This window comes from Coregonus lavaretus (assembly GCF_964263955.1).
Source record: "Coregonus lavaretus genome assembly, chromosome: 11".
Classification (NCBI taxonomy): Eukaryota; Metazoa; Chordata; class Actinopteri; order Salmoniformes; family Salmonidae; genus Coregonus; species Coregonus lavaretus.
In genome coordinates, this window is record NC_139998.1 from 15,907,871 (window position 1) to 15,934,616 (window position 26,746).

Consider the following 26,746-nt stretch of genomic DNA (forward strand, 5'->3'; position numbering starts at 1 on the left):
TTTTGATACTGTTGCAAAGCTAACTAAAAACCTGGACCCTATTCCAACTAAACTACTGAAAGAGCTACTTCCTGTGCTTGGCCCTCCTATGTTGAACATAATAAATGGCTCCCTATCCACCGGATGTGTACCAAACTCACTAAAGGTGGCAGTAATAAAGCCTCTCTTGAAAAAGCCAAACCTTGACCCGGAATTGGCATGTATCGAATCCCCATTCCTCTCAATTTTTTTTGAAAAAGTTGTTGCGCGGCAACTCACTGCCTTCCTGAAGACAAATAATGCATACAAATTGCTTCAGTCTGGTTTTAGACCCCATCATAGCACTGAGACTGCACTCGTGAATGTGGTAAATTACCTTTTAATGGCATCAGACCAAGGCTCTGCATCTGTCCTCGTGGTCTTGGACCATAGCGCTGCTTTTGACACCATCGATCACCACATTATTTTGGAGAGATTAGAAACCCTAATTGGCCTACACGTACAAGTTCTTGCCTGGTTTAGATATATGTCGGAAAGATATCAGTTTGTCTCTGTGGATTGTTTGTTCTCTGACAAATCAATTGTACGTGTCGGTGTTCCTCAAGGTTCCGTTTTAGGACCACTACTGTTTTCACTATATAGTCTACATCTTGGTGATGTCTTTCGGAAACACAATGTCAACTTTCACTGCTATGCGGATGACACTGCTGTACATTTCGATGAAACATGGTGAAGCCCCAAAATTGCCTACCCTGGAAGCTTGTGTTTCAGACATAAGGAAGTGAATGGCGGCAAATGTTTTATTTTTAAACTCGGACAAAACAGAGATGCTAGTTCTAGGTCCCAAGAAACAAAGAGATCTGCTGTTGGATCTGACAATCTTGATGGCTGTACAGTCATCTCAGATAAAACTGTGAAGGACCTTGGCGTTACTCTGGACCCTGATCTCTCTTTTGATGAACATATCAAGAATATTTCAAGGACAGCTTTTTTCCATCTTCGTAACATTGCAAAAATCAGAAACATTTTGTCGAAAAATTATGCAGACAAGATAATCCATGCTAGCTTAGACTACTGCAATGCTCTACTCTCCTGCTACCCGGATAAAGCACTAAATAAACTTCAGTTAGTGCTAAACACGGCTGCTAGAATCCTGACTAGAACCCAAAAATGTGATCATATTACTCCAGTTCTAGCCTCTCTACATTGGCTTCCTGTTAAGGCTAGGCCTGATTTCAAGGTTTTACTGCTAACCTACAAAGCATTACATGGGCTTGCTCCTACTTAACTCTCCGATTTGGTCCTGCCGTACATACCTACACGTACGCTACGGTTACAAGACGCAGGCCTCCTTATTGTCCCTAGAATTTCTAAGCAAACAGCTGGAGGCAGGGCTTTCTCCTATAGAGCTCAATTTTTATGGAATGGTCTGCCTATCCACGTGAGAGACGCAAACTCTGTCTCGACCTTTAAGTCTTTACTGAAGACTCATCTCTTCAGTAGGTCCTATGATTGAGTGTAGTCTGGCCCAGGGGTGCGAAGGTGAACGGCAAGGCAATGGAGCGACGAACCGTCCTTGCTGTCTCTGCCTGGCCGGCTCCCCTCTATCCACTGGGATTCTCTGCCTCTGACTCCATTACGGGGGCTGAGTCACTGGCTTATTAATGCTCTCCCATGCTGTCCATAGGAGGGGTGCGTCACTTGAGTGGGTTGAGTCACAGATGTGAGATTATAAGAGTACATGGCCATTTAAGGCCAGATTGTTCAAGATGATCAAACGTTCATAGATGACCAGCAGGGTCAAATAATATTCACAGTGGTTGTAGAGGGTGCAACAGGTCAGTACCTCAGGAGTAAATGTCAGTTGGCTTTTCATAGCCAAGCATTCAGAGGTCGAGACAGCAGGTGCGGTAGAGAGAGTCGAAAACAGCAGGTCCGGGACAAGGTAACACGTCCGGTGAACAGGTCAGGGTTCCCTAGCCCCAGGCAGAACAGTTGAAACTGGAGCTGCATCACGACCAGGTGGACTGGTGACAGCCAGAAGTCATCAGGCCAGGTAGTCCTGATCCTAGGGCTGAGGTATTGACCTGTTGCACCCTCTACAACCACTGTGATTATTATTTGACCCTGCTGGTCATATATGAACGTTTGATCATCTTGAAGAACAATCTGGCCTTAAAATGGCCATGTACTCTTATAATCTCCACCCGGCACAGCCAGAAGAGGACTGGCTACCCCCCAGAGCCTGGTTCCTCTCTAGGTTCCTGCCATTCCTGGGAGTTTTTCCTAGCCACCGTGCTTCTACATCTGCATTGCTTGCCATTTTAGGCTGGATTTCTGTATAGCACTTTGTGACATCTGCGGATGTAAAAAGGGCTTTATAAATTAATTTGATTGATTGATAGAAACATCAAGGATGATCAAGGATTAATACATGTTTGCTTTGTCATTATGGGGTATTGTGTGTAGATTGATGAGGGAAAAAAACAATTTAAATCAATTTTAGAATAAGGCTGTAACGTAACAAAATGTGGAAAAGGGAAGTGGTATGAATACTTTCCGAATGCACTGTATATTAGCATTTTCATGCTTAATGTCGAATCAGCTAGGCTGGATGCTGTGTGAGAATGAAGGCAACCTGACAGGCTCACTTTCCCATTGCTTTTTGCGACCAGCGGACGACCACCACAATACGTAAAATCCTCAAAAGTTGTGGCAAGAAAGCTGCACCGCTCTGTCAACAGAGCTTGGTGCTTATTATCGAATGTATCAGGTTACGAAACCGGACTTTTTTGATATACTGTTAATGAAATGTTAGAGAAAGGAATATGAATATGAATAACCATATTTGTCTTGGTAAAATGCATTGGACTGTCTGCACTCTGAGGCCTCACTAGTAGGGTGGGTGAGGATTCTCTATACAAAATACAAATCACTATTGGATGTGGCTGTTTGGAGAACTTTGGGTTCTCTGATTGTGAATACATCAAAGATCAATGATCTAATTAAGCAGAGCTTACCCAGCCAAGTACAGTATGCAAGTGATATCAAACAGTGAGTGAAATCACTAAAGTGCTTATCTACCCATTTTGTGCAGAGTTGGTAGATACCCTATATATAGTGAGCAATATGTTTGGAACATCAAATCGCAGTATCGAATTGCAATACATATAGAATCTTGAGAATCTCAAAAAATATTGTATCGGAATCTAAGTATCATGATATGGTATCGTGAGGTCCCTGGCGATTCCCAGCCCTAATGGTGGTGGGAGTTTGTTTAAAAGTAGGAATTGGAACGCAGTGGTTGCGAAATGCAAGCATCCTGGCGCCGACGAAGATGGCGGCCTCGCGACTAGCTCTTAGGAAACTTTGCTGTATTTTGTTTTTTATTAGCTCAGAAAGTGCTTTGTATCATTACATACAGCCGGGAAAAACTATTGGATATCAGAGCAGCGTTAACTCACCAGCATTACGACCAGGAATACGACTTTCCCGAAGCAGATCCTTTGTTTCCAGCGGCTGACCCAAAACATCGCCGGAGGAGGAGAGGCACTCGGAGCGGCCTGCTGGTTCGACTTAGGAGGTGCGCACACCACCCACCGCTTCCAAGTATACTACTCGCTAATGTTCAGTCTCAGGTTAACAAGGTCGACGAGCTCCGGGCAAGGATTTATTTCCAGAGAGACATCAAGGCCTGTAACATACTTTGTTTCACGGAAACATGGCTCTCTTGGGATATTCTGTAGAAATCGGTCCAGCCAGATGGGTTCTCAGTTCATCGCACAGACATTAATACATTTCTCTCCGGGAATCAGAAGGGCGGAGGTGTGTGTTTCATGATTAACGACTCATGGTGTAATTGTAGTAACATGCAGGAACTCAAGTCCTTTTGTTCACACGACCTAGAATACCTCACAATCAAATGCCGACCGTATTCTCTCCCTAGAGAATTTTCTTGGGTTATTGTCACGGCCGTGTATATCCCCCCATCAAGCTGATACCACGATGGCCCTCAAAGAACTTCACTGGACTTTATGCAAACTGGAAACCAAATATCCTGAGGCTGCATTTATTGTAGCCTGGGATTTTAACAAAGCAAATTTGAGGACTAGGCTGCCGAAGTTCTATCAACATATCGACTGTTGTACTCGCGCTGCTAAAATCCTCGACCATCGCTATTCGAACTTCCGTGATGGTTAAGGCCCTCCCCCGCCCTCCTTTCGGCAAATCTGACCACGACTCCATTTTGCTCCTCCCTTCCTATAGGCAGAAACTCAAAAACAGGAAGTACCCGCACTAAGGACTATTCAACGCTGGTCTGACCAATCGGAATCCACGCTTCAAGATTGTTTTGATCACACGGACTGGGATATGTTCCAGGTAGCTTGCAAAAATAATTTAGAGATTATACACTGAAACGGTGAATGAGTTTATCAGGAAGTGTATAGGTGATGTTGTGCCCACTGTGACTATTAAAACCAACCCTAACCAGAAACCGTGGATAGAAGGCAGCATTCGCGCAAAACTGAAAGCGCGAACCACCGCGTTTAACCATGGCAATGTGACTGGGAATGTGGCAGAATACAAACAGTGTAGCTACTCACTCCGCAAGGCAACTAAACTGGCAAAACATCAGTATAGAGATAAAGTCGAGTCGCAATTTAACAGCTCAGACACGAGATGTATGTGGCAGGGTCTACAGACAATCACGGACTACAAAAGGAAAAACAGCCACGTCGCCGACGTCTCGCTTCCAGACAAGCTAAACACCTTCTTCGCCCGCTTTGAGGATAACAGTGCCACCGACGAGGCCCACTACCAAGGACTGTGGCCTCTCCTTCTCCGTGGCCTACGTGAGTAAGACATTTAAGCATGTTACGGCCCAGACGGCATCCCTAGCCACGTCTTCAGAGCATGCGCAGACCAGCTGGCTGGTGTGTTTACGGACATATTCAATCTCTCCCTTTCCCAGTCTGCTGTTCCCACATGCTTCAAGATGGCCACCATTGTTCCTGTACCCAAGAAAGCAAAGGTAACTGAACTAAATGACTATCGCCCCGTAGTCAAGTCAAGGATCATATCACCTCTACCTTACCTGTCACCCTAGACCCACTTCAATTTGTTTACCACCCCAATAGAACCACAGACGATGCAATCGCCATCACACTGCCCTATCCCATCTGGACAAGAGGAATACCTATGTAAGAATGCTGTTCATTGACTATAGCTCAGCATTCAACACCATAGTATCCTCCAAGCTCATCACTAAGCTCGAGGCCCTGGGTCTGAACGCCGCCCTACGCAACTGGGTCCTGGACTTCCTGAGGGGCCGCCCCTAGGTGGTGAAGGTAGGAAACATCTCCACTTCGCTGATCCTCAACACTGGGGCCCCACAAGGGTGCGTGCTCAGCCCCCTCCTGTACTCCCTGTTCACCCATGACTGCGTGGCCAAGCACGCCTCCAACTCAATCATCAAGTTTGCAGACAACACAACAGTAGTAGGCTTGATTACCAACAATGACGAGACCGCCTACAGGGAGGAGGTGAGGGCTCTGGGAGTGTGGTGCCAGGTAAATAACCTCTCACTCAACGTCAACAAAACAAAGGAGCTTATCGTGGACTTCGGGAAACAGCAGAGGGTGCACCCCCCTATCAACATCGATGGGACCGCAGTGGAGAAGGTGGAAAGCTTCAAGTTCCTTGGCGTACACATCACTGACAAACTGAAATGGTCCACCCATGCAGACAGTGTGGTGAAGAAGGCGCAACAGAGTCTCTTCAACCTTAGGAGGCTGAAGAAATTTGGCTTGGCACCTAAAACCCTCACAAACATTTACAGATGCACAATTGAGAGCATCCTGTCGGGCTGTATCACCGCCTGGTATGGCAACTGCACCGCCCGCAACCACAGGGCTCTCCAGAGGGTGGTGTGGTCTGCCGAACGCATTACCGGGGGCAAACTACCCGCACTCAAAGACACCTATAGCACCCAATGTCACAGGAAGGCCAAAAAGATAATCAAGGACATCAACCACCTGAGCCACTGCCTGTTCACCCCGCTATCATCCAGAAGGCAAGGCCAGTACAAGTGCATCAAAGCTGGGACCGAGAGAATGAAAAACAGCTTCTATCTCAAGGCCATCAGACTGTTAAATAGCCTTCACTAGCGCATTAGAGGCTGCTGCTGCCTATTGAAATCACTGGCCACTTTAAGAAATGGAACACCAGTCACTTTAATCATGTTAACATATCTTGTATATGTATATACTGTATTTTATAATATCCTACTGTATCTTAGTCCATGCCGCTCAGTCATTGCTTGTCCATATGTATATATTCTTGAATTCCTTTCTTTAATAGATTTGTGTGTATTGGGTATATGTTGTGAAATTGTTAGATATTACTGCACTGTCGGAGCTAGAAGCACAAGCATTTCGCTACACCCGCATTAACATCTGCTGAACACGTGTATGTGACAAATAAATTTTGATTTGATGGCTTCAGGACAATAAACAGCATCTAAAATGGTAAAATAAATTACCTAGAAACCTACGTTCCTTGTTCATTTCAGTTAGTTGAGAACTGCCTGGTCAGGTCCTGTGGCAGTAGGTTGGCTCCATAAGGAATGTAAGACCAGAAGACCCATGATCTTTCACAGACCAGGACCTGTTTCAGTGTATCGTCAGTGCAGATAGCAGCAGCTGAAGCAGCCTGATTTCCGTTTCATCCGCATTCAGCCCTGCTGACTGGCTTCATCAGCCTGGCTCTTAATCGATTCACCCTCAAAGCAAATTTGTACCTCGCTCTCAACCCTCTGCCTGTCTCAAGTTTAATAAACGGCCCCAGAAAAAGGCCAATTTCCTTGCTGCTCTCCAGATAACATCAGACAGCTGATGAAGATGTATGGAATCAGACACGCTGAACCAAATACCAGCACAGAGCGACAAACACACTTCTCCAGTAGGGCTAGAAATTGCCAGGGACCTCAAAATACGAAATTATCATGATACTTAGGTGACGATACGATATGTATTGCGATTCTCACGATTCTATATGTATTGCAATTTAATACTGTGATTTTATTGAGATTCGATGTTCCAAACATATTGCTCACAATGTCTGCTGCAGGTGGACAAGAGAGCCATGAGAAAACTAGTTTTGATCAGTTATAGAAACAAAAGTGCTATAAACAAACTGGCTCCCTAATTAAAAAGAAGATGGAGTACAAGCTACGAAGGAAAAATACTGGTTTTGGTCCATCATTTACATTTACATTTTAGTCATTTAGCAGACTAAAATGTAAATGTAAATGATGGACCAAGCGACTTACAGTTAGTGAGTGCATACATTATATTTTTTCATACTGGCCCCCCGTGGGAATCGAACCCACAACCCTGCCGTTGCAAACGCCGTGCTCTACCAACATCCCTGCCGGCCATTCCCTCCCCTACCCTGGATGACGCTGGGCCAATTGTGCGCCGCCCCATGGGTCTCCCGGTCGCGGCCGGCTACGACAGAGCCTGGATTCGAACCAGGATCTCTAGTGGCACAGCTAGCACTGCAATGGACAGTGCCTTAGACCACTGCGCCACTCGGGAGGTACAGCAAACTAGCACTATAGTGTGATATTGTCAAAACGATACGATATATTGTCAAAAATGATATCTGATATGTAACTATCAATTTTTTCCCCCATCACTAATCTCTAGTAGGAGAAGGTTAGGCTCTGGCTGGCAGGGACTGGCAGTGCTGGTGGTGGAGGGAACATCCTGGAGGATCCAGAGGAGGCTCGGAGTGCTCGGAGTCTCTGGGATTTCAGGGCTCATTTCACAGCCACACTGCCAGGAAATCAAGCGTGAATCCACGGAGACAAAGAAGCAGGGGGACGGCCAGGTCAGCCGGAGCCTCTTCCTGCAGAGCCCCTCTCCCTCCGGCCAGGGGAGACTGGGAGTGACAGTGAAGTATAACAGGGGAACAATGTGCAAGGAGCCGTTTTGTGAGCCTGCCAAGAAAAATCTACATTATCACCCACCGGAACCGCAGCCCGAAAAAGAAAAGAGCCGCTCGACATCACCACCTTCCAACTGGATCACTGGGTTTGTTAATATCCAGTTGGTAGCGATTTCACAAGGTACAAAAGTTCTGCTCTGTGATATTCATGAAGGGGCTCCTGGAAAAAAGCCCCAGTGCATTCTGCCCACTGAGCCATTCCCCCTATCCTGAGCTTTATGACCAAGAGACAAGATATTTGACCCATGTAGAGCTAAGGCCCCTACCGTGTGGGAAAAAGGCATTACATAGGCTACATTCTTTAAGTCAATCCTTACATGTTTGCCTCTCTCGCATGTTGATAATTTCCTCTGCAGAGATGACACGTAACAAATAGGCCTAAACCTGTTCTTTATACTCACTCTACACAAGAAGCCCATTACTCATAGAGGCCAGCATACCCTTTCCCAAGGGTCACGTTAGAGTTCAGAAATATTGATTTAAAAAAACACAGACCATCAAAAGATCTGCGTTTTAAACCATTTCACCTGTGTTTTATATTGAAAGTCAGTGTTTCTTTGCTTCAAGAGTGATCGGGGGGGGGTCTCAACTATAGTTTTCTTTCACATATAATACATACAGTGAGAGAAAAAAGTATTTGATCCCCTGCTGATTTTGTACGTTTGCCCACTGACAAAGACATGATCAGTCTATAATTTTAATGGTAGGTTTATATGAACAGTGAGAGACAGAATAACAACAAAAAAATCAAGAAAAATTCAAGTCAAAAATGTTATAAATTGATTTGCATTTTAAATGAGGGAAATAAGTATTCGACCCCTCTGCAAAACATGACTTAGTACTTTTTGGCAAAACCCTTGTTGGCAATCACAGTGGTCAGACGTTTCTTGAAGTTGGCCACCAGGTTTGCACACATCTCAGGAGGGATTTTGTCCCACTCCTCTTTGCAGATCTTCTCCAAGTCATTAAGGTTTCGAGGCTGACGTTTGGCAACTCAAACCTTCAGCTCCCTCCACAGATTTTCTATGGGATTAAGGTCTGGAGACTGGCTAGGCCACTCCAGGACCTTAATGTGCTTCTTCTTGAGCCACTCCTTTGTTGCCTTGGCCGTGTGTTTTGGGTCATTGTCATGCTGGAATACCCATCCACGACCCATTTTCAATGCCCTGGCTGAGGGAAGGAGGTTCTCATCCAAGATTTGACGGTACATGGCCCCGTCCATCGTCCCTTTGATGCGGTGAAGTTGTCCTGTCCCCTTAGCAGAAACCCCCCCTCAAAGCATAATGTTTCCACCTCCATGTCTGACGGTGGGGATGGTGTTCTTGGGGTCATAGGCAGCATTCCTCCTCCTCCAAACAGGGCGAGTTGAGTTGATGGCAAAGAGCTCGATTTTGGTCTCATCTGACCACAACACTTTCACCCAGTTCTCCTCTGAATCATTCAGATGTTAATTGGCAAACTTCAGACGGCCCTGTATATGGTGCTTTTTTGAGCAGGGGGACCTTGCGGGCGCTGCAGGATTTCAGTCCTTCACTGCGTAGTGTGTTACCAATTGTTTTCTTGGCGACTATGGTCCCAGCTGCCTTGAGATCATTGACAAGATCCTCCTGTGGAGTTCTGGGCTGATTCCTCACCGTTCTCATGATCATTGCACCTCCACAAGGTGAGATCTTGCATGGAGCCCCAGGCCGAGGGAGATTGACAGTTATTTTGTGTTTCTTCCATTTGCGAGTAATCGCACCAACTGTTGTCACCTTCTCACCAAGCTGCTTGGTGATGGCCTTGTAGCCCATTCCAGCCTTGTGTAGGTCTACAATCTTGTCCCCGACATCCTTGGAGAGCTCTTTGGTCTTGGCCCTGGTGGAAAGTTTGGAATCTGATTGATTGATTGCTTCTGTGGACAGGTGTCTTTTATACAGGTAACAAACTGAGATTAGGAGCACTCCCTTTAAGAATGTGCTCCTAATCTCAGTTCGTTACCTGTATAAAAGACACCTGGGAGCCAGAAATCTTTCTGATTGAGAGGGGGTCAAATACTTATTTCCCTCATTAAAATGCAAATCAATTTATACAAATGTTGACATGCGTTTTTCTGGATTTTGTTGTTGTTATTCTGTCTCTCACTGTTCAAATAAACCTACCATTAAAATTATAGACGGATCCTGTCTTTGTCAGTGGGCAAGCGTACAAAATCAGCAGGGGATCAAATACTTTTTTCCCTCACTGTAAGTGCAACACATTCGGCAGAAAATAGCTTAATTTTCATAAGATGACAACAGAAGTGCAACGCTATTTGGCTAGCAGCCACGCAAGTAAATGAGCATGGCCATCATATTTCTAATGTTTATCATAGAATGTAGCCAGTAGTTTGCTGATTGAATGCCCGTTAGTGAATTCTCATCCGAATGAAGAACAGCAACTGAAGCAAAAAATGTGTCTGATGCCAAGCAGAAATTACAATAAGAAGCATTTTAGATGTAAAACGCAGCAAGATATTTCTTATGAGTTTTATATTTTTCTCTGTGTGAAAAACGCAGAATTCTGCATTAACATGACCCCTGCTTTCCTCCCATCTGCCAACTCTGACAGAAGAGGACAAAACCAGAGTAGAAGATTAACAAGAGCCAATGAATGTGTCAGGGACAGTTGGTTGAAGCGCTCAGTGGCCACAATGTTTACCATCCTGTCCATCCAGTGTTAGAGAGAGAGAATGTGGAAGACAGGACACCAGCCTCCCTGAGACATGCGTCGCTCTGTGTCCAAAATGCTGGACGGACGGAATGTTATGAAATGTTGACACAGACATAGGTTTCACTCAAAATCACCCGGCACTCGATACCAGAGGAAGGACGGACCATTCTGTCAGGGGAATGACACCCACTTCCTGCCTCCCTCCACACAGACTCTTTAAAGGAAAGATGCAAAACTCATCATACCGGCTGCTTGCTTGAACGGCAATAACTCCGATACACATGAAAACATGAAATGACCCCAGGAATAAATAGAACATCGCTCAGAGATGCACAAAAACCATAACATAAAAAATTGATTAATCTTTCCTTTAAGTAACCCAACCTCAATGTTCACAGATAGTGCTGATCACAGAGCTAAGTGCCACCATGACACACAGACAGAGCACAAGTACAAACACAGGAAATGAGCTTCTAAGATCTGTGGTGGTGGAGTTCAAAGAAACAGCCTGGTTGCATCTGCTATATAAATAATGTTATTCACGTTCTAGGAATTTGGTGAGAAATACCCTTTTGTTCACTGGCTGTAATTACTGGCCAATATTGTATTTCTGAAAAATAGGCTATATCAATCCCAAACATAGGTGTTTTAACCGGAAACATTTAGGACAGGGAACATTTCAGTTGGACTACTCTTCAAGACTGAGACAATGGTGGACTGGACTCGTCAAGACTACCATGTTACTGTAGGCCTGCTTGCCTCCATGGTATCTCAAGGTATGCAGCGTGAAGAGAAATAAACATGGTTTTACTGAGCCCCATGAGAAATCAGAGGAACCCCTCTCTCCACACCACCAGTGAGGAGGGGGCGCTCTCAAACATACTCTGAACTGTGGAGTCCCTCCAAACAGGTCGAACATAGTTCGAACATCCTAGCTGTGTGGCCACATATCCTCAAGGCGTCGCAGATATACAGAGCTAGAAAGAGCATTATAAACTACAACTCACATCCCAGAAATAGGCCTGAAGGCTAAAATGCAGCCTTCAATGAAAATATTGTAATTAGATCTAGTCTGGGCTGAGCAACAGTTGATTTAGGCTACATATGTACAGTAGGGAGAACAAGTATTTGATACACTGCCGATTTTGCAGGTTTTCCTACTTACAAAGCATGTAGAGGTCTGTCATTTTTATCATAGGTACACTTCAACTGTGAGAGACGGAATCTAAAACAAAAATCCAGAAAATCACATTGTATGATTTTTAAGTATTTAATTTGCATTTTATTGCATGACATAAGTATTTGATACATCAGAAAAGCAGATCTTAATATTTGGTACAGAAACCTTTGTTTGCAATTACAGAGATCATACATTTCCTGTAGGTCTTGACCAGGTTTGCACACACTGCAGCAGGGATTTTGGCCCACTCCTCCATACAGACCTTCTCCAGATCCTTCAGGTTTCGGGGCTGTTGCTGGGCAATACGGACTTTCAACTCCCTCCAAAGATGTTCTATTGGGTTCAGGTCTGGAGACTGGCTAGCCCACTCCAGGACCTTGAGATGCTTCTTACGGAGCCACTCCTTAGTTGCCCTGGCTGTGTGTTGTCATGCTGGAAGACCCAGCCACGACCCATCTTCAGTGCTCTTACTGAGGGAAGGAGGTTGTTGGCCAAGATCTCGCGATACATGGCCCCATCCATCCTCCCCTCAATACGGTGCAGTCGTCCTGTCCCCTTTGCAGAAAAGCATCCACAAAGAATGATGTTTCCACCTCCATGCTTCACGGTTGGGATGGTGTTCTTGGGGTTGTACTCATCCTTCTTCTTCCTCCAAAAACGGCGAGTGGCGTTTAGACCAAAAAGCTCTATTTGTCTCATCAGACCACATGACCTTCTCCCATTCCTCCACTGGATCATCCAGATGGTCATTGGCAAACTTCAGACGGGACAAGCGCTGGCTTGAGCAGGGGGACCTTGCGTGCACTGCAGGATTTTAATCCATGACGGCATAGTGTGTTACTAATGGTTTTCTTTGAGACTGTGGTCCCAGCTCTCTTCAGGTCATTGACCAGGTCCTGCCGTGTAGTTCTGGGCTGATCCCTTACCTTCCTCATGATCATTGATGCCCCACGAGGTGAGATCTTGCATGGAGCCCCAGACCGTCATCTTGAACTACTTCCATTTTCTAATAATTGCGCCAACAGTTGTTGCCTTCTCACCAAGATGCTTGCCTATTGTCCTGTAGCCCATCCCAGCCTTGTGCAGGTCTACAATTGTATCCCTGATGTCCTTACACAGCTCTCTGGTCTTGGCCATTGTGGAGAGGTTGGAGTCTGTTTGATTGAGTGTGTGGACAGGTGTCTTTTATACAGGTAACGAGTTCAAACAGGTGCAGTTAATACAGGTAATGAGTGGAGAACAGGAGGGCTTCTTAAAGAAAAACTAACAGGTCTGTGAGAGCTGGAATTCTTACTAGTTGGTAGGTGATCAAATACTTATGTCATGCAATAAAATGCAAATGAATTACTTAAAAATCATACAATGTGATTTTCTGGATTTTTGTTTTAGATTCCAGTTGAAGTGTACCTATGATACAAATTACAGACCTCTACATGCTTTGTAAGTAGGAAAACCTGCAGTATATCAAATACTTGTTCTGCCCACTGTATACATGCTGGTGAATACAGGAAGAGCTTGAGGTGATCTCCTAAAGCGCTTGGGCTCTCTGTTCTGTCAAGTGAGACACAGGTTTACTCTCATCTCAGTTGATCATTTACTCCGGCTTGGTCATACGATCACCTCCTAGGCAAGGACACATCAAAGACAATAGAGCCTCTTAAACCTGGATTTGTGTGCTATTTACTGAGCGAGCCACCTGCTTTTATCACCACAGCCATTTAAGAGCACACATTAGGGCTAAAAACAGAACAAACCAAACAAGGAACAGAGCCATCCACTAAGCTCTGTTCCATTATAGGCCAGGTAATGTAGCACAGAAGATCATCCAGGACCACAATTCACTGATTGGGCTTAGTTCGTCTCAAACAGTGAGGAGAACTGGCAATCTTTCAGCTCAGTTCCGTTTGGGCCAGTGTATAAATAGCCTACCTGTGTAAGGGTTTCAGACGAACCAAGATGGCATAGCAGTGCGGTCGTGTTTTCTGTAGTGTCCTTATGCAAATAGCCTGTTTTTTGTATTTTTTGTATATATTTCTCAATCTCACTTTCCATCCTTTAACTAAATATACTTTCCTGCAACCCGCCTCACCCAATGTGGAACGGATTCTGTTGTTTCTTCATACATTTTTATCCAGAACCTCTGGCTGAAACTAGCCAGCTAACTAGCTACTTGCTATTAGCCACCGTTAGCGGTCTTCACCATTGTCCGTGGCCGTGGCCTGCACTACCTACCAGCCAGCTCTAGTCTGGACAATTGTCAGCCAGTCTGCACAGTCTGCACATCGCGCTATCGAGCCAGAGCATATCGGATTTTCTGCCGGAACCACTGAATCACTGGACCTTAACACCGGATCATCACTAGCCAGCTAACTAGCTACTTGCTTTTAGCCACCGTTAGCGGTCTTCACCATTGTCCGTGGCCTGCACTACCTACCAGCCAGCCAGCTCTAGCCTGGACTATTATTCGGCCAGTCTGCACAGCGTGTTTTCGACCCTGAACATATCGGTTTTTCTGCCGGAATCACTGAACCTTTAACACCGGATTCATCGCTACTAGCTAGCTGCTACCAAATGGACGTTTGTGTTTGGCTAATCAGCCCTGAGTTAACCTTGAGCCAGGCCCATCTCTCAGCTATCTACCTCCCTGTCAACCGGACGGGACCTCCTAGTGTTGACACAGAGCCCCGCCGATCCAACACGACTCGTCTGCCGACTAAATCGTCTGATGTGGTTACAACAGGCTTCCAGTTACGACGTCGACCACAAAGATCCATCTGCTAGCCCCGGCCCGCTAGCACACGCTAGCCGTGGCCTCTTGATCGCTAGTGCTATAGCAGCCCCCGAACTACCTCCGAACTATCCTATTGCTGTTCACCGGACCTTATGATAACTCAGCTATACAGCTGATGCCTGCTGGACTGTTCCTTTTTATGGTACCGCATCCTGTTTATGTTTAGCCTCAGCCCAAACTTTGTCGCCATTACCAGCTGTTGTCTTAGCTCTCTCGAATTACACCTGTGATTGCTTTATGCCTCTCTCCCATGTCAATATGCCTTGCTTATTGCTGTTTCGGTTATTTCATATTGTACTATTTCACTGTAGATCCCCCAGCCCAGCTAAACCTGCCTTAGATAGCTCCTTTGTCCCACCCCCCATACACGCGGAGACCGGCTCAATCGGTACCTCCAGTGATGCTATTTCTTTCATCGTTACCCAACGCTTAGGTTTACCTCCACTGTACTCATATCCTTCCATATCCTTTTCTGTACACAATGCCCTGAATCTATTCTACAACGCCCGGAAATCTGCCCCTTTTATTCTCTGTACCCAACGCACTAGAAGACCAGTACTTAAAGCCTTTACCGTATCCTTACTCTACTCCTCCTCTATTCCTCTGGTGATGTAGGGGTTAACCCAGGCCATATAGCCCCCAGTATCACTCCTACTCCCCAGGCGTTATCATTTGTTGACTTCTGTAATCGTAAAAGCCTTGGTTTCTTGCATGTTAACATCCGAAGCCTCCTACCCAAGTTTGAGTTATTCACTGCGTTAGCACACTCCGCCAACCCTGATGTTCTAGCAGTGTCTGAATCCTGGCTTAGGAAGGCCACCAAAAATTCAGAAATGTCCATCCCCAACTACAACATTTTCAGTCTCGATAGAACTGCCAAAGGGGGTGGGGTTGCAACCTACTGTAGAGATAGCCTGTAGAGCTCTATCGTACTATCCAGGTCTGTGCCCAAACAGTTTGAGCTTCTACTTCTAAAAATCCACCGTTCCAGAAATAAGTCTCTCACTGTTGCCGCTTGCTACAGACCCCCCTCAGCCCCGAGCTGTGCCCTGGACACCATATGTGAACTGATTGCCCCCCATCTATCCTCACTGTTCGTACTGCTTGGTGACCTAAACTGGGTATGCTTAACACCCCGGCCAACCTACAATCTAAACTAGATGCCCTCAATCTCACACAAATTATCAACGAACCTACCAGGTACAACCCTAAATCTGTAAACATAGGCACCCTCATAGATATCATCCTGACAAATGTACCCTCTAAATACACCTCTGCTGTCTTCAACCAGGATCTCAGCGATCACTGCCTTATTGCCTGCGTCCGTGATCAAACGACCACCCCTCATCACTGTCAAACACTCCCTAAAACACTTTAGCGAGCAGGCCTTTCTAATTGACCTGGCCCGGGTATCCTGGATGGATATTGACCTCATTCCGTCAGTAGAGGATGCCTGGTTCTTTAAAAGTGCTTTCCTCTCAAACTTAATAAGCATGCCCCATTCAAAAAATTCAGAACTAAGAACAGATATAGCCCCTGGTTCTCCTCAGACTTGACTGCCCTTGACCAGCACAAAAACATCCTGTGGCGTACTGCATTAGCATCGAACAGCCCCCACGATATGCAACTTTTTAGGGAAGTCAGGAACCAATATACACAATCAGTTAGGAAAGCAAAGGCTAGCTTTTTCAAACAGAAATTTGCATCCTGTAGCACTAACTCCAAAAAGCTTTGGGACACTAAAGTCCATGGAGAATAAGAGCACCTCCTCCCAACTGCCCACTGCACTGAGGCTAGGAAACACCGATAAATCTACAATAATCGAGAATTTCAACAAGCATTTTGCCATGGCTGGCCATGTTTTCCACCTGCCTACCACTACCCCGGCCACCAGCTCTGCACCCTCCGCTGCAGATTGCCCATGCCCCCCCCCCCCCCCCCCGCTTCTCCTTCACACAAATTCAGACAGCTGATGTTCTGAAAGAGCTGAAAACTCTGGACCCCTACAAATCAGATGGGCTAGACAATCTGGACCCTTTCTTTCTAAAATTAGCCGCCGAAATTGTCGCAACCCCTATTACTAGCCTGTTCAACCTCTCTTTCGTAACGTCTGAGATCCCCAGAGATTGGAAAGCTGCCGCGGTCATCCCCCTCTTCAAAGGGGGTGACACTCTAGATCCAAACTGTTACAGACCTATATCCATCCTGCCCTGCCTTTCGAAAGTATTTGAAAGCCAAGTTAACAAACAGATCACCGACCATTTCGAATCCCACCGTACCTTCTCCGCTATGCAATCCGGTTTCCGAGCTTGTCATGGGTGCACCTCAGCCACGCTCAAGGTCCTAAACGATATTATACACGCAATAACCGTCTCTATGGGGGTGCCACAGGGTTCAATTCTCGGGCCGACTCTATTCTCTGTGTATATCAATGATGTCGCTCTTGCTGCTGGTGACGCTCGGATCCACCTCTATGCGGACGACACCATTTTGTATACATCTGGCCCTTCATTGGACACTGTGTTAACAAACCTCCAAACGAGCTTCAATGCCATACAACACTCCTTCCGTAGCCTCCAACTGCTCTTAAACACTAGTAAAACTAAATGCATGCTCTTCAACCGAACGCTGCTTGCACCCGCCCGCCCGACTAGAATCACTACTCTCGGCGGGTCTGACCTAGAGTATGTGGACAACTACAAATACCTAGGTGTCTGGTTAGACCGTAAACTCTCCTTCCAGACTCACATTAAGCATCTCCAATCCAAAGTTAAATCTAGAATCGGCTTCCTATTTTGCAACAAAGCCTCCTTCACTCATGCTGCCAAACATGCCCTCGTAAAACTGACTATCCTACCGATCCTTGACTTCGGCGATGTCATTTACAAAATAGCCTCCAACACTCTACTCAGCAAATTGGATGTAGTCTATCACAGTGCCATCCGTTTTGTCATCAAAGCCCCATTTACTACCCACCATTGTGACCTGTACGCTCTCGTTGGCTGGCCCTCACTACATATTCGTCACCAAACCCACTGGCTCCAGGTCATCTATAAATCACTTCTAGGCAAATCCCCGCCTTATCTTAGCTCATTGATCACCATAGCAACACCCACCCGTAGTATGCGCTCCAGCAGGTATTTCTCCCAAAGCCAACACCTCCTTTGGCCGCCATTCCTTCCAGTTCTCTGCTGCTAATGACTGGAACGAACTGCAAAAATCTCTGAAGCTGGAGAATCTTAACTCCCTCACTAACTTTAAGCATCAGTTGTCAGAGCAGCTTACCGATCACTGCACCTGTACACAGCCCATCTGTAATTAGCCCACCCAACTACCTCATCCCCATATTGTTATTTATTTTGCTCATTTGCACCCCAGTATCACTATTTGCACATCTTCTCCTGCACATCTATCACTCCAGTGTTAATACTAAATTGTAATTATTTTGCACTATGGCCTATTTATTGCCTTACCTCCATAACTTACTACATTTGCACACACTGTATGTAGAATTTCTATTGTGTTATTGACTATATGTTTTGTTTTATCCCATGTGTAACTCTGTGTTGTTTTTAAATCGCACTGCTTTGCTTTGTCTTGGCCAGGTCGCAGTTGTAAATGATAACTTGTTCTCAACTGGCTTACCTGGTTAAATAAAGGTGCATTTTTTTTTAAAGCACTCAAGCTAACTGGCTAATGTTGGCTAGCTACTTCCAGACACAACTGACAGAACACCTCACTCTGACCATTTTACTCGCCCTAGCAGAGCGTTGGTGACTAACTGTGCTGCTGGCAACAATTGAATCACGTTTACTGACACCAGCCACATTCAATGGGTGTTGAGTGTTCGTAAATTCATCAGTTATTCTGTGCTCTGGTACACTCAGACGAGAGTGCTCTGAAATTGGAGTAGATAGCCAGAGCAAATTTACGAACGCACCCTAAAATCAGACATAAACAAGAGATATGCAGTACCAGTCAAAAGTTTGGACACACCTACTCATTCAAGGGTTTTTCTTTATTTTTTACATTGTAGAATAATAGTGAAGACATCAAAACTATGAATTAACACATATGGAATCATGTAGTAACCAAAAAAAAGTGTCAAACAAATCAAATTATATGATATATTTGAGATTCTTCAAATAGCCACCCTTTGCCTCGATGACAGCTTTGCACACTCTTGGCATTCTCTCAACCAGCTTTACCTGGAATGCTTTTCCAACAGTCTTGAAGGAGTTCCCACATATGCTGAGCACTTGTTGGATGCTTTTCCTTCACTCTGCGGTCCAACTCATCCCAAACCATCTCAGTTGGGTTGAGGTCGGGGGATTGTGGAGGCCAGGTCATCTGATGTAGCACTCCATCACGCTCCTTCTTGGTAAAATAGTCCTTACACAGCATGGAGGTGTGTTGGGTCATTGTCCTGCTGAAAAACAAATGATAGTCCCACTAAGCCCAAACCAGATGGGATGGCGTATCGCTGCAGAATGCTGTGGTAGTCATGCTGGTTAAGTGTGCCTTGATTTCTAAATAAATCATAGACAGTGTCACCAGCAAAGCACCCCCACACAATAACACCTCCTCCTCCATGCTTTACGGTGGGAACTACATATGCAGAGATCATCCGTTTACCAACACCGCGTCTCACAAAAACACAGCGGTTGGAACCAAAATGTTCCAATTTGGACTCCAGACCAAAGGACACATTTCCACCGGTCTAACGTCCATTGCTCGTGTTTCTTTGCCCAAGCAGGTCTCTTTTTATCATTGCTGTCCTTTAGTGGTTTATTTGCAGCAAATCGACCATGAAGGCCTGATTCACACAGTCCCCTCTGAACAGTTGATGTTGAGATGTCTCTTTTACTTGAACTCTGTGAAGCATTTATTTGGGCTGCAATTTCTGAGACTGGTAAGTCTAATTAACTTATCCTCTGCAGCAGAGGTAACTCTGGGTGTCTTCCTTTCCTATGGCAGTCCTCATGAGAGCCAGTTTCATCATTGCGCTTGATGGTTTTTGCGACTGCACTTGAAGAAACTTCTTAACATTTTCCATATTGACTGACCTTCCTGTCTTAAAGTAATGATGGACTGTCGTTTCTCTTTGGTTATTTGAGCTGTTCTTGCCATAATATGGACTTGGTCTTTTACCAAATAGGGCTATCTTCTGTATACCCCCTTACCCCTACCTTGTCACAACACAACTGATTGGCTCGAACGCATTAAGGAGGAAAGAAATTCCACAAATTAACTTTTAATAAGGCACACCTGTTAATTGAAATGCATTCCAGGTGACTACCTCATGAAGCTGGTTGAGAGAATGCCAAGAGTGTACAAAGCTGTCATCAAGGCAAAGGGTGGCTATTTGAAGAATCTCAAATATAAAATATATTTCGATTTGTTTTACACTTTTTGGGTTACTACATGATGCCATATGTGTTATTTAATAGTTTTGATGTCTTCACTATTATTCTACAAATGTACAAAATTGTAAAAATAAAGAAAAACCCTAAAATTAGTAGGTGTGTCCAAACTTTTGACTCGTAGTGTATTCACGTAATAAGGAATTCCCCTCGACCACAAATTAGGTGGGGAAAAACATTATTTCCTATTGACCCCCAATGTAATTTAGTTATACAGAAATAACAAAACATGCTGAAAAGCTGCTGTGTTGTTCAATCTACATGTAAGCAGGTCAAATATCCTGACTTATGGTTTGCAATGCTCCCACGTAGGGAAATATAGCCTGTGAGAAGAGCCCTGTGTCTTCAGGCTATTCGGCGTGGAAGAGTTGGAAATGTGGGGACCCGGTGTTCAAGTAGGCTACATGTAGCTATGTGTGTGGAAAACATTTCATTACAGGTAAGACATTTAACTTATTACAAACGGACTATACTAAACTCACTACCTGTATCTGTATAGTCAGTTTATTTGTGTTGTCGGTCTTGGCTAGCTAGCTAGCAATCACTCACATGACTGCTAGCACCATCATGAAAAGGGGCATGAGGGAAGCCCTACAATATTATGTTTTTCTAAGTACTGAGAACACCCGGGAGCATGCAATGTTGAAAAATAATCTTTAGACTTAAATGTAGTTTCTGCTGTAAACCAATGGGGTAACCTAGGTAACCACGGTTTGTTTTCCCCACAGGCAGACAGGGCCGCGATGTTCTATCTAATACCGACTGGGACTATACTGAAAGCAAGGTGGTTAAGTAAGCATTAACACACAAAAGACTGTGCGTTGCCAGGGAATTACTGCACACCTCAGCGGTGTGAGAAGGCACATGTATTAATATGCATAAAGTTAAACACATTAGCTGAGAATAACTGTTTCCTTCACCCACATTTTAAGCAAATGCACCAGACAATGTTATCAACTAAATGAATGTTTTGAAAACAGCACAATACAATCTGTACTGTCTACAATGTTGTCCTGCAGCAATTAAGAGTGACAAATACATATTATTGCAGTATACATATTCTCCCTCTCACATAATCCCAGAAGTATTTCTGAAATGGAGTAGAAGGAATTGGCAATATCAATTAAATCAAATTGTATTTGCCACATGCCAAATACAACAGGTGTAGACCTTACAGTGAAATGCTTACTTACAATCCCTTAACCAACAATGCAGTTAAGAAAAATAAGTGTTAAGTAAAAAACAAAAATAACAAATAATTAAAGAGCAGCAGTAAAATAAAATAACAGTAGGGAGGCTACATACAGGGGGTACCAGTACAGAGTCAATGTGCGTGGGCACAGGTTAGTCGAGGTAATATGTACATGTGGCTAGAGTTCAAGTGACTATGCATAGATAATAAACAGAGAGTAGCTTCAGCGTAAAAGAGGGGGTGGGGGGGGGGACAATGCAAATAGTCTGAGTAGCCATGATTAGCTGTTCAGGAATATTGTGGCTTGGGGGAAGAAGCTGTTAAGAAGCCTTTTGGACCTAGACTTGGCGCTCCGGTACCGCTTGCCATGTGGTAGCAGAGAGAACAGTCTATGACTAGGGTGGCTGGAATGTTTGACAATTTTTGGGGCCATCCTCTTACACTGCCTGGTATAGAAGTCCTGGATGGCAGGAAGCTTGGCCCCAGTGATGTACTGGGCCGTACGCACTACCCTCTGTAGTGCCTTGCGGTAAGAGGCCGAGCAGTTGCCATACCAGGCAGTGATGCAAACAGTCAGGATGCTCTCGATGGTGCAGCTGTATAACTTTGAGGATCTGATGACCCATGTTAAATCCTTTCAGTCTCCTGAGGGGGAATAGGCTTTGTCGTGCCCTCTTCACGACTGTCTTGGGTGTGTTTGGACCATGATAGTTTGTTGGTGATGTGGACACCAAGGAACTCAACCTGTTCCACTATAGCCCCGTCGATGAGAATGGGGGTGTGCTCGGTCCTCTTTTTTTCCCCCTGTAGTCCACAATCATCTCCTTTGTCTTGATCACATTGAGGGAGAGGTTGTTATCCTGGCACCACACAGCCAGGTCTCTGGCCTCCTCCCAGTAGGCTGTCTCATCGTTGTCGGTAATCAGGCCTACCACTGTTGTGTCGTCGGCAAACTTAACGATGGTGTTGGAGTTCTGCCTGGCCATGCAGTCAGGAGGGGACTGAGCACGCACCCCTGAGGGGCCCCTGTGTTGAGGATCAGTGTGGCAGATGTGTTGTTACCTACCCTTATCACCTGGGGGCGGCCCATCAAGAAGTCCAGGATCCAGTTGCAGAGGGAGGTGTTTAGTCCCAGGGTCCTTAGTGATGAGCTTTGAGGGCACTATGGTGTTGAATGCTGAGCTGTAGTCAATGAATAGCATTCTCACGTAGGTGTTCCTCTTGTCCAGGTGGGAAAGGGCAGTGTGGAGTGCAATAGAGATTGCATCATCTGTGGATCTGTTGGGGCGGTATGCAAATTGGAGTGTGTCTAGGGTTTCTGGGATAATGGTATTGATGTGAGCCATGACCAGCCTTTCAAAGCACTTCATGCCTATAGACGTGAGTGCTACGGGTCGGTAGTCATTTAGGCAGGTTCTCTTAGTGTTCTTGGGCACAGGGACTATGGTGGTCTGCTTGAAACATGTTGGTATTACAGACTCACTCAGGGACAGGTTGAAAATGTCAGTGAAGACACTTGCCAGTAGACAGTGCATGCTCGGAGTCCGCGTCCTGGTAATCCATCTGGCCCTGTTGCCTTGTGAATGTTGACCTGCTTAAAGGTCTTACTCACATCGGCTACGGAGAGCGTGATCACATAGTCATCCAGAACAGCTGATGCTCTCATGCATGCTTCAGTGTTGCTTGCCTCGAAGCGAGCATATAAGTGATTTAGCTCGTCTGGTAGGCTTGTGTCACTGTGCAGCTCGCGGCTGTGCTTCCCTTTGTAGTTTGTAATAGTTTGCAAGCTCTGCCACATCCGACGAGCGCCGGAGCCGGTGTAGTACGATTCAATCTTAGTCCTGTATTGACTCTTTGCCTGTTTGATGGTTCGTCAGAGGGCATAGCAGGATTTCTTATAAGCGTCCGGGTTAGAGTCCCGCTCCTTGAAAGCGGCAGCTCTACCCTTTAGCTCAGTGCAGATGTTGCCTGTAATCCATGGCTTCTGTTTGGGGTATGTACGTACAGTCACTGTGGGGGGGACGTCATCGATGCACTTATTGATGAAGCCAGTGACTGATGTGGTGTAATCCTCAATGCCATCGGGAGAATTCCGGAATCTATTCCAGTCTGTGCTAGCAAAACAGTCCTGTAGCTTAGCATCATCTGACCACTTCCTTATTAACCGAGTCACTGGTGCTTCCAGTTTTTGCTTATAAAGCAGGAATCAGGGGGATATAATTATGGTCAGATTTGCCAAATGGATGGTGAGGGTGAGCTTTGTATGCGTAAAGGTGGTGTAGAGTTTTTTTTCCCTCTCGTTGCACATTTAACATGCTGGTAGAAATGAGGTAGGACGGATTTAAGTTTCCCTGCATTAAAGTCCCCAGCCACTAGGAGCGCTGCCTCTGGATGAGCGTTTTCCTGTTTTCTTATGGCCTTACACAGCTCACTGAGTGCGGTCTTAGTGCCAGCATCGGTTTGTGGTGGTAAATAGACAGCTACGAAAAATATAGATGAAAACTGTCTCGGTACATAGTGTGGTCTACAGCTTTTCATGATATACTCTACCTCGAGACTTCCATAACATTAGATTTCGTGCAACTGCTGTTGTTACAAATATACACAGACCACCACCCCTTGTCTTACCGGAGTCAGCCGTTCTATCCTGCCGAAGTAGTGTATATCCCGCCAGCTGTATGTTATCCATGTCATTGTTCAGCCACGACTCGGTGAAACATAAGATATTACAGTTTTGAATGTCCCGTTGGTAGGATATCCGTGATCGTAGGTTGTCCATTTTGTTTTCCAATGATTGTACGTTGGCTAATAGTGCTGATGGAAGAGGCAGATTACTCGCTCACCGTCGGATCCTTACAAGGCACCCCGACCTACGTCCACGATATCTCCGTCTTTTTCTCATGCGAATGACGGGGATTTGAGCCTTGTCGGGTGTCTGTAGAATATTGTTTGCGTCCGACTTGTTGAAGAAAAAACTCTTAGTCCAATACGAGGTGAGTAATCGCTGTCCTGATATCCAGAAGCTCTTTTTGGTCATAAGAGACGGTGGCAGAAACATGATGTACAGAATAAATTACAAATAACGCAAAAAAACACAGCACAATTGGTTAGGGGGCCGTAAAAACGACAGCCATTTCCTCCGGCGCCTTTCTTTCAATGAAGGGCTTTGACATTCATTCAGAGATACAGGTTCTACTCTTAACTCTATTGCCCAGAGCACAATAGACTTGTGACCTAGGACAACAAAGAGTGTGCCTGACTAAGACCTCAAATATATCAAGAAAAGTGTCACAAATCAGTGGGTCGGTTTATGGTGCGCATTTGAGCAGGACACATCTGATATCGAAACCACATTATCATAGATATAGTTATTGATATGCGTCAAGGATTAAACGATCCATCAAATAAGATGTTCCTCGAAATCAACTACAGTGGATGCAGGCAAGGCAGCACATGTGATCTGTGCCTAGTGATGCGGTTAAAGATAGATTGTCAGTCGCTCGCAGTGGCTGCAGGACGCGCATCCGCGTAAAACCAAACTGTGCAAAACGTTCAAAACGGAGTTCTACAGAATCGGGGCATTTGTATCATGATATCACACGCTGATTGCTGCAGTATTGTGTTGTATTTTCACATGCATTCATATATATCCTGTTAAAACTGTCAACTGATAATACCAACTTCCCTACAAACTAGAGGTGATGTTTACCAACCTATCCCTCATCCAATAACAAAGTGATGCCTGCATGTGATTTTCACTCCCGAGAGTAATGGGGGCTGTTGATGAGTGATGTTGACCTTACACTTTTTCTTCAAGTCCCATAATTATTCGATGGATCAAACAAACCCCATTACACTGACTGCATACTAACCAGCCAAGCAGTGAGCGCCAACAAACGACATAAACGAAACCACTCTGTTGGAATTGGAAGAAGAAACCGATGATAAAGTTGAATTATGTAACAGAGGTGTAATACATCTAAATTATTCCCACATAGCAAAGTAACGCGCGAAATGACCGACGCAATGTTTCCTGACGCTCGACACACATTTCTGTTAGCTTCATAGAAAACAAGCATTTTTAACGCCTGTTTCATCATACTAACGTTAAAACATGAGAGAATGAAACAATGGCAGAATGTCAAATGCTACCCAAGCCAGATGGCTTGCTTGACAATAAACTCGAAACTCTCGTCATGAACTTGACTATTTGATAAAAACATGGCAACAGTGGATCAAAAGCAACAAAGATACAACCTGCAAGTAACGTTACCCTTTATTCACGTGCGTGTGATTTATTGCGTTGAGAGTATTAGCTAAAGATAATAGGGCTCTCGTATCAATAACTTACAAGTTACAGATAGCTCTAACTTCGAGCTTTTTTACGGTGATATAATTTACATTTGTTTTAATCTATAACTTGGTTAACGTTTGGACAAAGACGTGCGATTTACTGGATGGCTATAAACACGAGCGTAACGTTAGATTTCACCAAATGAAAACAAAACGGATCACACCACATGGTTCTGTTTCGGAAGAACTAGCTAGTTAATGTTGTTATCAAAATACAACACACGACCATTGGTGTAGCTAACGTTCCATGGCTTGTTATACAAAGTAACAGCATACATACCATGAAATAAAACAATACAGTGTATTTCAACTGGAACTTAATAACGAGGTTTCAAACATTCTGACTTAGCTAACTACTCTAGGCACTTGCTAGCTAACTAGCTAGTTAGTTAGTTAGTAACGTTAGCTAACTTGGCTAGCGCGTCAACTAGCTAGCTACAATAGGTAAACACAGATAAGTTCTGAATAGTAAGATAAGCTATAGCTAACTGTTAGCTACTTTTCAACTACCCTACAAACGCATTATATGAGGCAAATGTGAAGGAAATTGTAATATATTCAGTCCAAAAATAGAAAAAAAAGTCTCCCAAAATTCTAAATGTAATTTCCAGAACTTCTTTACCTCAATTTCAAAGTCTGGTAGGTTGAATGCAGTCCTGAACAGCGAACAGAAGTGGGCTATGGCGGGGACTTCCCACCAAGACTGGATCTCTTCCACAGAAATTCTACATCCCTGGGACATTTTCGGACCGAAAATTTTATAACTTTGTCTCTCACATTAGAAATAATTTCCGCAAGGTTAGTGTAAAATCTCCTTAATTTAAACTTCCTTTAAATAAATTACAAAAGTTGTTGTTCCATCCAGTCAGTTGCCATTGCAACCCGGGCTGGAGAGTGCTAGCTAGTTACAATCTGTTTCAATCAGAATTTCACAAGAGCTGAACAGATGGGGTGGCGCTACCACCTCCGCGCGAGGAGGGGTGTTCGGTTACTTACGCAGTGTATTAAAATATACGAAAATCCAACAAGCATTTATAATACCCATCTAAATATGGGTTTACATGCAATTCTACTTAAATTAATATGTATTGGTACTAACATTTGATTATCTGGTTTCTTTGTTTTGT

General features: G+C 44.7%; 1 protein-coding gene across 1 annotated transcript in view; it reads right to left on the minus strand.

Annotated features, from left to right (window-relative positions):
• The window catches only part of LOC311137063 (chromatin remodeling regulator CECR2-like), a 99,423-nt gene extending 72,916 nt beyond the window's left edge, over nt 1–26,507 (minus strand). The window contains exon 1 of the mRNA XM_084171386.1: nt 26,242–26,507. Within this exon, the coding sequence (XP_084027512.1) occupies nt 26,242–26,361 (120 nt within the window). The 5' untranslated portion in view covers nt 26,362–26,507. The remainder of the gene's footprint in view (nt 1–26,241) is intronic.
• Between the last annotated feature and the right edge of the window lie 239 nt (nt 26,508–26,746).